Source organism: Hyla sarda, chromosome 4, assembly GCF_029499605.1.
Source record: "Hyla sarda isolate aHylSar1 chromosome 4, aHylSar1.hap1, whole genome shotgun sequence".
NCBI lineage: Eukaryota > Metazoa > Chordata > Amphibia > Anura > Hylidae > Hyla > Hyla sarda.
The window spans coordinates 398285817-398299130 of NC_079192.1; the positions used below are offsets into that span (position 1 = coordinate 398285817).

Consider the following 13314-nt stretch of genomic DNA (forward strand, 5'->3'; position numbering starts at 1 on the left):
AAACAATGCCCCCCCCCCCCTCTAACTCACACTACTCCTTTTACTACCTCCCACCCCCTCCAGTGTGACCTCTCACCTGCAGACTAACCTTTTGCTTTTGTGATCCGAAGCCAGAATAGCTCCGCCCACAGAGGAGCCTGGTCACATGATCATGGCATGGCTGCGAAAGAGCATCGAACGCAGACAATGGAGTCCGCTGCTCCTCCAACACTTCCTCTATCTGCCGGGGAGCGGTGCGGAGGCGGCCCTGGTAGGAGCATATGATAAAACATCACTCCGCACACGCGGATCTCCATAACGCAGCATGCGGAGTACACGGAGCAGCTTCTGCACGCAAGCAATTTAGCTCCGCCCATTCTCTCGTGCAGGAGCCAATGAAGCATGAGCGTTTACCGACTGGGTTGCGGTCGTGTCCAGGGGGCGTGGTCAGCACAATAGAAACGTGCGGTTGCGAGGGGGCGTGTCCGTCTCGCATGTTTGAAGTGACGTGGGGAACGTTATTAGCGGGCAGAGCATAAGGAGACCGTGATGGCGAGGAGGCGCTGTAAGGTCAGGCATAGGGATAGGATTAAAGTGAGGACGTCAGATGGGGCTAACCAGACAAATGAGGGCCCATCCCATTCAGGTAGAGGAGAAGGCTTTTGACTATAAGGACAGTACCAGTGGAGTTTTGGGGGAAACCAATGACCCACTGTCCAGTCCTGATGGAAGCAATACAAGGATGATCTGTTCTGTAAAAGGGGCCTCAGGAGCCCAGAGTCTTACAGCAGATAATACTGACATACTGAGTCCTGCATCAAATCCTAACAAAAATAGAGAAAAATGCACTGAAAACCTAAATATAAATGAGGAGGAGCAAAGCAAAAACATCCCCTTTCTTACTATGGAGGGTGAAGAGGAGGAACCTAGATATAGTGATGATCTCCTCCAAAAAGCAATGGAGTTATGTGGCCTACAAAATGAGGGTGGCACCGCTCACTCACAAACCATTGATCTAACCATTGCCCTTCCTAAAGACTTGAATCCTCCTAAAACATTCTACACTCTTCCTGCTGAGACACAAACCCCTCCTCAGTATTTTCCATCTTCTAAGAGGACACAGTCTCGGTTACACCAGGAACCATTGGTGAAGCTCAATACAGAAAATGTCTCCTTCATGCTACCTCCTTCAAAATCAGGTAAGCACACCAGCACAACTCCTGGGCAATAGCCAGGGGTCAAGTCCTGGGGAAAAAGTGCAGGAACTCACCCAAGATTTCTACTTAAGGGCTGGCCCTCCAGGACTCCTGCTAATGAGAATGGTGTTCCTGCTGTGGAAAAAGTGCAGGAACTTAGTTCCTACGCGTTCCTGCAGGACTTGAGCCCTGGCAATAGCCATACACGGAGTCATCTTGATACGTTTCGACTTGACATGCGACCCATGAGAAGACAGAAGAAGTGCCCATGGAGATGACCTTTTAAGACTTTGATCAGTTTTACAAGATATTGGAAGATCATTTATATAGGTGTTAAGAGTCCACATGGTTAGATTGCTTTAAAGGGGTACTCCGGTGGAAAACTTTATTTTTTTAATTTTTTTAAATCAACTGGTGCCAGAAAGTTAAACATTTGTAAATGACTACTATTAAAAAAAAAATCTTAATCCTTCTAGTACTTATTAGCTGCTGAATAATACAGAGGAAATTCTATTCTTTTTGGAACACAGAGCTCTCTGCTGACATCATGACCACAGTGCTCTCTGCTGACATCTCTGTCTATTTTAGGAACTGTCCAGAGCAGCATCTGTTTGCTATGGGGATTTTCTCCTACTCTGGACAGTTCTTAAAATGGACAGAGATGTCAGCAGAGAGCACTGTGCTCATGATGTCAGCAGACAGCTCTGTGTTCCAAAAAGAAAAGAATTTCCTCTGTAGTATTCAGCAGCTAATAAGTACTGGAAGGATCAAGATTTTTTGATAGAAGTCATTTACAAATCTGTTTAACTTTCTGGCACCAGTTGATTTTAAAAGAAAGTTTTCCACCGGAGTACCCCTTTCAGAATCGCGCCATCTTTTCATGCCCTTGAGCTCACTGCATGGGGCTCCCTAACTGTTGGCAGTGGCAGATAACAGCAAGCGTCACTCTCAAAGTGTAATATAACATTAAAGGGGTACTCCACTCCTATATATCTTATCCCCTATGCAAAGGATAGGGAATAAGATGTCTGATCGTGGGGGTCCCGCCGCAGGGGACCCCCACGATCTCCCTGCTGCACCTGGCGTTTGTTTAGAGCATCAGGTGCAGTGCCGGAGGCTCGTGACGTCACGGTCACGCCCCGCTCGTGACGTCACGGCCATGCCCCCCTCAATGCAAGTCTATGGGAGGGGGCGTGACGGCCGTCACGCCCCCTCCCATAGACTTGCATTGAGGGGGCATGGCCGTGATGTCACGAGCCTCCTCCCCGCATCGCCAGTAATCTGGCATGGAGCAAAGTTCGCTCCATGCACCGGATGTCTGGGGTGCCGCAGCCGAGATCGTGGGGGTCCCCAGTGGTGGAACCCCCACGGTCAGACATCTTTTCCCCTATCCTTTGGATAGGGGATAAGATATCTAGGGGTGGAGTACTCCTTTAAGGTTCACGTGGCTGAAACCATGTAGGTTTTGAATTTCTTATTGAACCTTCTTTGGGTTACAAATTCGCAGCATGTGAACAGACACTTACAGAGACTTGATCCATTGACACCAGGCTGAGAACCTTATTACTGACACTTGGCTTGTGGGTCAGGATCATGGTGGTTTTTAAAGGAAATCTGTCATCAGTGTCATCTGCACTAACCTGTTGGTAAAGACAGGTAGTGCAGGTGACACGGATTATGACTATACTTACCTGTCCCCGCTCCGTGGTCCTATACTCCAGCTATATCTTTCTCTGTAGTTTTTGTTTCGGATCTCACCACTGCTGTTTGTTAGCAGCGGGACCCAGCAGGTAAGCAGCAGCGGTGACGTCAGGAAGCTCCGCCCGTGCCCCATGCTGGCTCCGGAAGGAAGATAGCGAGAGAACAGGGCCGCGGAGAGGAGTCAGGTAAGTATGGTTATCATCAATGTCACCTGCTGTACCTGTACTGACAGTTTAGTGCAGGTGACACTGATGAGAGGATTTCTTCAGGGTATTTTTCCTCTTCTAGATATACACACACCATGGCTCCTTATGGTATAGATCCTCTCCCCATTATAATTACCCTTATCTCTGGACACCATGGGGGAGATTTATCAAAACCTGTGCAGAGGAAAAGTTGCCCAGTTGCCCATAGCGACCAATCAGATCGCTTCTTTCATTTTAAACAAGGCCTCTGCAAAATGAAAGAAGCAAGCTGATTGGTTGCTATGGGCAACTGGCCAACTTTTCTTTGCACAGGTTTTGATAAATCTCCCCCCATGTCCTCTAATTAGACATTTCTTCTTTCTTTTATCTTTTTCTTCCTTCCTCCCCCCTCCCCTCCTCTTTCTCCTTACTCTCTACAGACTGCTTCCCCCCTCCCCCCCCCCCACACACACACACCTTCTTCCCCACCATTAAAGGGGTACTCCACTGGAAAACATTTCTATTTTCTAAGTGCTCTCTGATGACACGTGTCTCGGGAACCGCCCAGTTTAGAAGAGGTTTGCTATGGGGATTTGCTTCTAAACTGGGCGGTTCCCGAGACACGTGTCATCAGAGAGCACTTAGACAGAAAAGAACAACCTTAACTTCAGAAGCTCATAAGTACTGAAAGGATTAAGATTTTTTAATAGAAGTAATTTACAAATCTGTTTAACTTTCTGCAGCCAGTTGATATATATATATATATATATATATATAAGTTTTTTCCTGGATAACCCCTTTAAGGGCTTTCATGCGTGTCTGGTGACCCACTTGGCATATGTACAGTATGTGTAGGATCCCTTTAGTTTTTGGTGTTGTAAACGTGTTTATAAGATATATATGCCATTTTCTTGCAGAGAAACCCTATGTACCATTTGGTTATAACAGTAGCGGTAATATAAAACAGCCAATGAACTCTTACATGATATGGAGAAGAATTCACCATTCAGCACTGGCGAGAGCCAACCCTACCGCCAGTAGTCGTGACATCAACATCCAGTTAGGTTGGGAATGGCGCAGATTAACTGAGGAACAGAAAAAAACGTATTACATTGAAGCCTGGAAACTGAGGACGATACACCGTGAAATGTTCCCAGGTACCTGCTTAATGTGTTTTTCCATAAGGAGCATGAGGGATGCTATGATAAAATGATTGACATCAATAGTGCCTACTTGGTAGAAACAAAGTTGGCCATACACTTCTGTCTCTTTCACCAATATACATCAGCAAACTACAGTGACCTAGGATGGCCCCGACATACGATCATTTCAACATACGATCACTCTCAGAGGCCATCACATGTTGAAGGCATTATCAACATACGATGCTTTGTATGTCGGGGCCATCGCATAAACGGCTATCCGGCAGCGCAGACTGCTTCAGCTGCCATCGGATAGCCGTTTACGGTGCCCCGTGTGGTCCGCTGACGATGACTTACCTATCCTCGGGCTCCGGAGCGTCCTCTTCAGGATCCCCTGCATCGTCAGCGCTCTCCGTCGTCGTCATCACGTCGCTGCGCACGCCGTCCCATCATCCAATAGGAGCAGCGTGCGGAGCAATGTGCTGGCGGCGACGGAGAGCGAGGATGCCGGGAAGCAGAGGCCTTGCTGGAGCATCGGGGACACCCCAGGGACGCGGCGACAGCGATGGACGGCGACATCCAGGGCAGCGGTGATGGTCCGGAGCGGCAGGGACAGGTGAGTATAACCTCCAATACCAGTGGTCTTCAACCTGCGGACCTCCAGATGTTGCAAAACTACAACTCCCAACGGCTGTCCAGCATGCTGAGTGTTGTAGTTTTGCAACATCTGGAGGTCCGCAGGTTGTAGTCCACTGTCCTATACTTTACATTGCACGGATCCCTCAACATACAATGGTTTCAACAAACGATGGTTCATTTGGAACGGATTACCATCGTATGTTGAGGGACCATTGTATATGATTGTGGACCAAACTAAATCATTTTGGTCAATGAAACTCTATGGCCATGCTGCTGTATACATTGCAGTATCTTATTGACAGTATCTTAGTGTATACTGCCATTAGAGACCCAAAATGGGACATGAATGGGGCCTAATGTGCACAGGCACCATAACACCACCGAAGATTTCAGATTATTATATTCAATTGTTTTTGTACCATAGGTATTATAATACCGTATATACTCCAGTATTAGCCGTTCCGAATATAAGCCGAGGCCCCTAATTTCACCCCAAAAACCTAGGAAAAGTTATTGACTCGACTGTAAGCCAAGGGTGGGAAATACATCATCCCCCCCCATGTCATCATCCAGACCCCCATCATTATCACCCTGTCATCATCACCCTGTCATCATCACCCTGTTATTATCACCTGTCATCATCACCCTCGTCATCATCCCCCCCTTCATCATCACCCTGTTATTATCACCTTTCATCATCACCGCCTGTCATCATCACCCTCGTCATCATCCCCCCTTCATCATCACTCTGTCATCATCATCCTGTCATCATCACCCTCGTCATCATCACCCTGTCATCATCACCCTCGTCATCATCCCCCTGTCATCATCACCCTCATCATCATCCCCGTCATCATCACCCTCGTCATCATCCCCCTGTCATCATCACCCTCATCATCATCCCCCTGTCATCATCACCCTCATCATCATCCCCCTGTCATCATCACCCTCATCATCATCCCCCTGTCATCATCACCCTCATCATCATCCCCCTGTCATCATCACCCTCATCATCATCCCCCTGTCATCATCCCCCTCATCATCATCCCCCCTGTCATCATCACCCTGTCATCATCCCCCTGTCATCATCACCCTCATCATCATCCCCCTGTTATCATCACCCTCATCATCATCCCCCTGTCATCATCACCCTCATCATCATCCCCCTGTCATCATCACCCTCATCATCATCCCCGTCATCATCACCCTGTCATCATCACCCTTGTCATCATCCCCCCTTCATCATCACCATGTCATCATCACCCTCATCATCATCCCCCTGTCATCATCACCCTCGTCATCATCCTCCCCTTCATCATCACCCTGTCATCATCACCGTCATCATCCCCCCTTTCATCATCACCGCCTGTCATCACCCTCGTCATCATCCCCCCCTTCATCATCACCCTGTCATCATCCCCCTTCATCATCACCCTCGTCATCATCCCCCCCTTCATCATCACCCTGTCATCATCACCCTGTCATCATCACCGCCTGTCATCACCCTCGTCATCATCCCCCCCTTCATCATCACCCTATCATCACCCTGTCATCATCCCCCCTTCATCATCACCCTGTCATCATCCCCCCCTTCATCATCACCATGTCATCATCACCCTCATCATCATCCCCCTGTCATCATCACCCTCGTCATCATCCTCCCCTTCATCATCACCCTGTCATCATCACCCTGTCATCATCACCGTCATCATCCCCCCTTTCATCATCACCGCCTGTCATCACCCTCGTCATCATCCCCCCCTTCATCATCACCCTGTCATCATCCCCCCTTCATCATCCCCCCTTCATCATCACCCTCGTCATCATCCCCCCCTTCATCATCACCCTGTCATCATCACCCTGTCATCATCACCGCCTGTCATCACCCTCGTCATCATCCCCCCCTTCATCATCACCCTATCATCACCCTGTCATCATCCCCCCCTTCATCATCACCGCCTGTCATCATCACCCTCGTCATCATCCCCCCCTTCATCATCACCGCCTGTCAATCCCTTTCAGTGGTCTTCAACCTGCGGACCTCCAGATGTTGCAAAACTACAACTCCCAGAATGCCCGGACAGCCATCGGCTGTCCAGGCATGCTGGGAGTTGTAGTTTTGAAACATCTGGAGGTCCGCAGGTTGAAGACCACAGCGGCCTTTGTCATCAACCAGACCCCCCTTTTGTTTTCTACTCACCTCCCCAGTTTCTCGGTGGGAAGGGTGAGCTGGTCCGGGCCATCTATGCTGCAGGGACCGTCCGGTGGGGAGGGTTAGTCGTTCCGGGCTGTCCATCTTCACCGGGAGGCCCTCTTCTCCGCTCCGGGCCGGCCACGGACTAGTGACGTTGCCTTGACGACGCGCAGTGACGTCCCTGCGCTTGAACATCCCTGCGTGGTGGCGTCAGTGCAGCTTCACTAGTTCGGGCCCGGCCCGGAGCGGAGAAGAGGGCCTCCCGGTGAAGATGGACAGCCCGGAAGGACTAACCCTCCCCACCGGACGGTCCCTGCAGCATAAGATGGCCAAAGATGAACCATCCCCTCACAGCTAAGCCACCCCTGTCAGTTCACTCGAGTGTATAAGCCGAGGGGGGCGTTTTCAGCACGAAAAATCGTGCTGAAAAACTCGGCTTATACTCGAGTATATACGGTAATTGGGCATAAGGTGACTGTATTGTAAGCTTCTCCACAAGTTTCTTTTAACCCATTAGTTGGTTGTTGTGGGTTATACACAGCAGCTTCTCATTTCATTTTATCTTTTAGATTGGACATTTACACGACGGACAGATAAAAATGAGAAAGCTCTACCTATGGCCATTTATAACTCTTCCACCCCCACGATGTCTCCATACACTCATACTACAGGTAACTGAAGCCTACAGTGAATTCACCTCCCAGAATGCATTGCTATAAGAGATAATGGTACGGTCTCACTGCTTTCAAATTCTCTCTCTTCTGAATCCCTAAGCGGCAACAAGCAGAATAGTGATTCGGTTGACAAACTTTAAAGGGGGACTCCGGTGGAAAAAATATGTTTTCAAATCAACTGGTGCCAGAAAATTATGCAGATTTGTAAATTGCTTCTATTTAAAAATCTTAGTCCTTTCAGTACTTATCAGCTGCTGTATGTTCCAGAGGAAGTTGTGTATTAAAAGAAGAAAAACTACAACAAGAGGACATAGTTTTAAACATGTATGGGATAAGCATAAGGCTATCCTTCATATAAGATAGAGATAGGTATAAGGCTATCCTTCATATAAGATAGAAATAGGTAGAAGGCTATCCTTCATATAAGATAGAGATAGGTATAAGGCTATCCTTCATATAAGATAGAGATAGGTATAAGGCTATCCTTCATATAAGATATAGTTATGAGGCTATCCTTCATATAAGATAGATATAGTTATAAGGCTATCCTTTATATAAGATAGATATAGGTATAAGGCTATCCTTCATATAAGATAGGGATAGGTATAAGTCTATCCTTCATATAAGATAGAGATAGGTATAAGGCTATCCTTCATATAAGATAGAGATAGGTATAAGGCTATCCTTCATATAAGATATAGTTATGAGGCTATCCTTCATATAAGATAGATATAGTTATAAGGCTATCCTTAATATAAGATAGATATAGGTATAAGGCTATCCTTCATATAAGATAGGGATAGGTATAAGTCTATCCTTCATATAAGGTAGAGATAGGCATAAGGCTATCCTTCATATAAGATAGGGATAGGTATAAGGCTATCCTTCATATAAGATAGAAATAGGCATAAGGCTATTGCTACGCCGAGCGCTCCAGGTCCCCGCTCCTCCCCGGAGCGCTCGCAGCGTTCACCTTGTCGCAGCGCCCCGGTCAGACCCGCTGACCGGGAGCGCTGCATTAATGTCACTGGCGGGGATGCGACCCGCGAAGCGGGACACGCCCGCTTGCGGTTCGCATCCCAGTCTTCTTACCCGACCTGTCCTCCGTCTCTTTGCGATTTAAAGGGCCAGTGCGCCTCTGATTGGCGCCTGGCCCAATTAGTGCATACACCTGTGTCCTAGCCTATATTACCTCACTTCCCCTTCCCAGCATCGCCGGATCTTGTTGCCCTTGTGCCAGTGAAAGCGTTTCCTTGTATGTCCCAAGCCAGTGTTCCAGACCTCCTGCCGTTGCCCCTGACTACGATCCTTGCTGCCTGCCCTGACCTTCTGCTACGTCCGACCTTGCTCTTGCCTAATCCCTTGTACCGCGCCTATCTCAGCCGTCAGTTGGGGTTGAGTCGCTATCGGGTGGAACGACCTGGGGGTTACCTGCCGCAGCAAGTCCATCCCGCTTCGCGGCGGGCTCTGGTGAATACCAGTAACCCCTTAGACTCCATTCCCCTGGTACATCCCACGTCATCACCTCACTGACACAGAGGATCAACCACCAGTATCCTCACAGTACCCGGATCCTGACAGCTATCCTTCATATAAGATAGAGATAGTTATGAGGCTATCCATCATATAAGATAGAGATAGTTATAAGGCTATCCTTCATATAAGATAGAGATAGGTATAAGGCTATCCTTCATATAAGATAGGGATAGGTATAAGGCTATCCTTCATATAATATAGGGATAGGTATAAGGCTATCCTTCATAGAAGATAGAGATAGGCATAAGGCTATCCTTCATATAAGGTAGAGATAGGCATAAGGCTATCCTTTATATAAGATAGAGATAGGTATAAGGCTATCCTTCATATAAGATAGAGATAGACATAAAGTTATCCTTCATATAAAGGTAGAGATAGTTATAAGGCTATCCTTCATATAAGATAGAGATAGGTATAAGACTTTCCTTCATATAAGATAGGGATAGGTATAAGGCTATCCTTCATTTAAGATAAAGATAGGTATAAGGCTATCCTTCATATAAGATAGAGATAGGTATAAGGCTATCCTTCATATAAGATAGAGATAGGTATAAGGCTATCCTTCATATGAGATAGAGATAGGTATAAGGCTATCCTTCATATAAGATAGGGATAGGTATAAGGCTATCCTTCATATAAGATAGAGATAGGTATAAGGTTATCCTTCATATAAGATAGGGCCAGAGACTATTGATAGGATTCAGATTATTGGGCAGACTAGATGTACGAAATGGTTCTTATCTGCCGACACCTTCTATGTTTCCATGTTTCTAGTTCTTTCCAGTCTGACCACAGTGTTTCTGCTGCCACCTCTGTCCGTGCCAGCAACTATCCATAGCGGGAGAGGTTTGCTATGTGGATTTGCTCCTTCTCTGGACAGTTCCTGACATAGACAGAGGTGTCAGCAGAGAAATGATTTACAAATCTGTTTAACCTTCTGGCACCAGTTGATTTTAAAAAAAAAGTTTTCCCCGGTAGTACCCCTTTAAAGGAAAATTTTTTTTTATATATATCAACTGGCTCCAGAAAGTTCAGATTTGTAAATTACTTCTATTAAAAAATCTTAATCTTTTCAGTACTTATGACCTGCTGAAGTTAAGGTTGTTCTTTTCTGTCTAAGTGCTCTCTGATGACACCTGTCTCGGGAAACACCCAGTTTAGAAGAGGTTTGCTATGGGGATTTGCTTCAAAACTGGGCGGTTCCCGAGACAGGTGTCATCAGAGAGCACTTAGACAGAAAAGAACAACCTTAACTTCAGAAGCTCATAAGTACTGGAAGGATTAAGATTTTTTAATAGAAGTACTTTACAAATCTGTTTAACTTTCTGGAGCCAGTTGATATATAAAAAAAAAAAAATTTTTCCTGGAAAATCCCTTTAAATTATTCCCCAAAAAAATGTCTTTAGTGTTTTTCCAAGCTCCTTCATCTGAGAAAGTTGATTTCCCTAAAGGACCATTACCCCTTTTTAGTATGTTACTTATATGTGATTGTGATTTCTATTCATCTTTGAAGGTAAAACAGTAACATTCCCAACTACTGTATACACCCCACCGGAGCCACCCGGCACTGTGATACCTTCAGAGACGGCATATGGTCCCAGTTCAGTTCAGGTTGCAGAACAGTTGTGTGGACCTCTAAAGACAACCTGTCTGCCTGATCATCTCCATTACCCCAAAAATCAGAATACACTTGAGTACCATGGTTACCATCGATTTTTTCAACAGTTTTTTCTCCGAGAACCTTTGTTTCTGCCTAGTCAACATTTTGGCTTTCAACCCAGGTTAGCAGGATTATACTGTGTACATTGCATGTCTACATGATCTTCTCCATCTATTGATTTTTTTGTTCTTTAAAGGGTTACTCCGCACCCTAGCCCCGGAACTCAATGTTACAAACGCTGGGTGCGGGCTTCCGTGTTCACGACCGCTCCCTCGTGACGTCCCGCCCCCTCAATGAAAGTCTATGGGAAGGGGGCGTGACGCCCCCTTCCCATAGACTTTCATTGAGGGGGTGGGGTTGTGTTGTCATTGGGCGGGGTGTGACATCACGAAGGGCGGGGCGTGACATCACGAGGGGGCAGGCTTGAACATGTAAGCCCGCACCTAGTGTTCGGAACATTGAGTTCCGGACGCTGGGGAGCAAAGTAACCCTTTAACGGCCGTTATGTGGACAGTTCATAACAGGTAACAACGGGTTCCTGATGGATCTCATTATAGTCAATGGGGTCCGTCAGGGGCCGTTGTTTTGTAGCGGGAGAAAAAGACGGCGCTTGTAGTATTTTTTCTCCCGCTATTCTCCCTGGGTTCCCCGATGGCCGTCACACTGCCGTGGCATAACGGTAATGTGAAAGGGGTCTTAGATGTCTCAATGTCTGGCATCGCCAGAACACAGGACTAGCCGTGTTGAAATCCACCATGCCCGCTCCTTTGCTTTGAGCGTCATATAGAGGCAGCTTATTCTCCTCTCCCGACATCTGTCTGCCATGTATGGGCTGATTCGGGGGGGTGCTTAGGGGATCTGCAACATGTCAGTTTCTGCTGCAGGTCAGTTTCTGCTGCACACAGATTAGTTGTAGGTTTTTCTATTGAATTTAGTAGGAAGAAGAAACCGGCAAGCACATCCTACTGTTAGGGACTTTGCTGCGGAATACTAGCAAAATCTGATAGTCCTGAAGAAGAACTCGGTTTTGTTTTTTTTGTTCAAATCATGCACACCAACCATCACTAGTTCTACAGCGCATCTGTTTTATTCCAGCACAGCTGCATCTAAGAGGTTCATTTCTCTAACTTGGTCATGTGATCACCAATCAGACTCTCCTAATCGTCCAGTGCCTATTGGCAAGGGGACATCCTCTATATCTAGAGGAAAGAAGGTTTCGCCATCATCACAGACAGATTCTTTACTGTAAGAGCAGTTTGACTATGAAACTCTCTGCCGCATGATGTTGTGATGTCTGACTCAATAAACAAGTTCAAGGGGGGCCTGCATTTTTTTCTAGAGAGTTATAACATTAGTGGTTATGGAAACTACATTTATGGGGATAGAACGTTGATCCAGGGATTTATTTTGATCGCCATATTGGAGTCGGGAAGGAATATTTCCTCTGTCATGGGACAATTGGCATCAGCCTCATGTGGGGTTTTTGCCTTCCTCTGGATCAACACAGTAGGGTTTAGGTTGAACTCGATGGACTCTTGTCTTTTTCAACCTTACAAACTATGTTACTATTAGTCACAACAGGATTTCAGTACTGAGTACAGGATTACAACATCACCTACTAGATCCCCTTTTACTAGCTCCCAGACCCCTCCCCTCCCAGATCTGTATACTTCTGCTATGTCTATGGGATCTAGGCAGCACGGTAGCCCAGTGGTTAGCACTGTTGCCTTGGAACGCCAAATTCCTTGGTTCAAATTCCACCAGGGACAACATCTGCAAAGGAATTGGTTTCCTCCCAAAAACATACTGATAGGTGAATTTAGATTGTGAGCCTCAAAAAGGACAGGGACTGGTTTAAAGGGGTACTCCGGTGAAAACTTTTTTCTTTTAAATCAACTGGTGGCAGAAAGTTAAACATATTTGTAAATTACTTCTATTAAAAAATCTTAATCCTTCCAGTACTTATTAGCTGCTGAATGCTACAGAGGATAATCCTTTCTTTTTGGAACACTGATGACATCACGAGCACAGTGCTCACTGCTGACATCTCTATCCATTTTAGCAACCGTGCATAGCAGATGTATGCTAAGGGCAACATGGTGGCTCAGTGGTTAGCACTTCTGCCTTGCAGTGCTGGGGACATGGGTTCAAATCCCACGAAGGACAACAATAAATAATGTGTTATTATTATTATAACGTCAGCAGAGAGAACTGTGCTCGTGATGTCATCAGAGAGCATTCCAAAAAGAAAAGAATTTCCTCTGTAGTATTCAGCAGCTGATAAGTACAGGAAGGATTAAGATTTTTTAATAGAAGTAATTTACAAATATGTTTAACTTTCTGCCACCAGTTGATTTAAAAGAAAAAAGGTTTTCACCGGAGTACCCCTTTAAGTAATGTAAAAGCAC

General features: G+C 46.2%; 1 protein-coding gene across 3 annotated transcripts in view; it reads left to right on the top strand.

The window, feature by feature from the left end:
• The first annotated feature begins 396 nt into the window (after nt 1–396).
• The window catches only part of LOC130267449 (transcription factor SOX-30-like), a 50589-nt gene continuing 37671 nt past the window's right edge, over nt 397–13314 (top strand). For 2 of the 3 annotated variants that reach the window (XR_008843194.1, XM_056517288.1), the window contains exons 1-4: nt 453–1178; nt 3979–4218; nt 7606–7707; nt 10760–11027. Coding sequence is in view for 2 of the 3 variants with exons in the window: in XM_056517288.1 (XP_056373263.1) it covers nt 587–1178; nt 3979–4218; nt 7606–7707; nt 10760–11027 (1202 nt within the window). In the remaining variant the exon portion in view is untranslated. Of the gene's footprint in view, nt 1179–3978; nt 4219–7605; nt 7708–10759; nt 11028–13314 lie in introns of all 3 variants that reach the window. The other variant, XM_056517289.1, reaches the window with a different exon arrangement.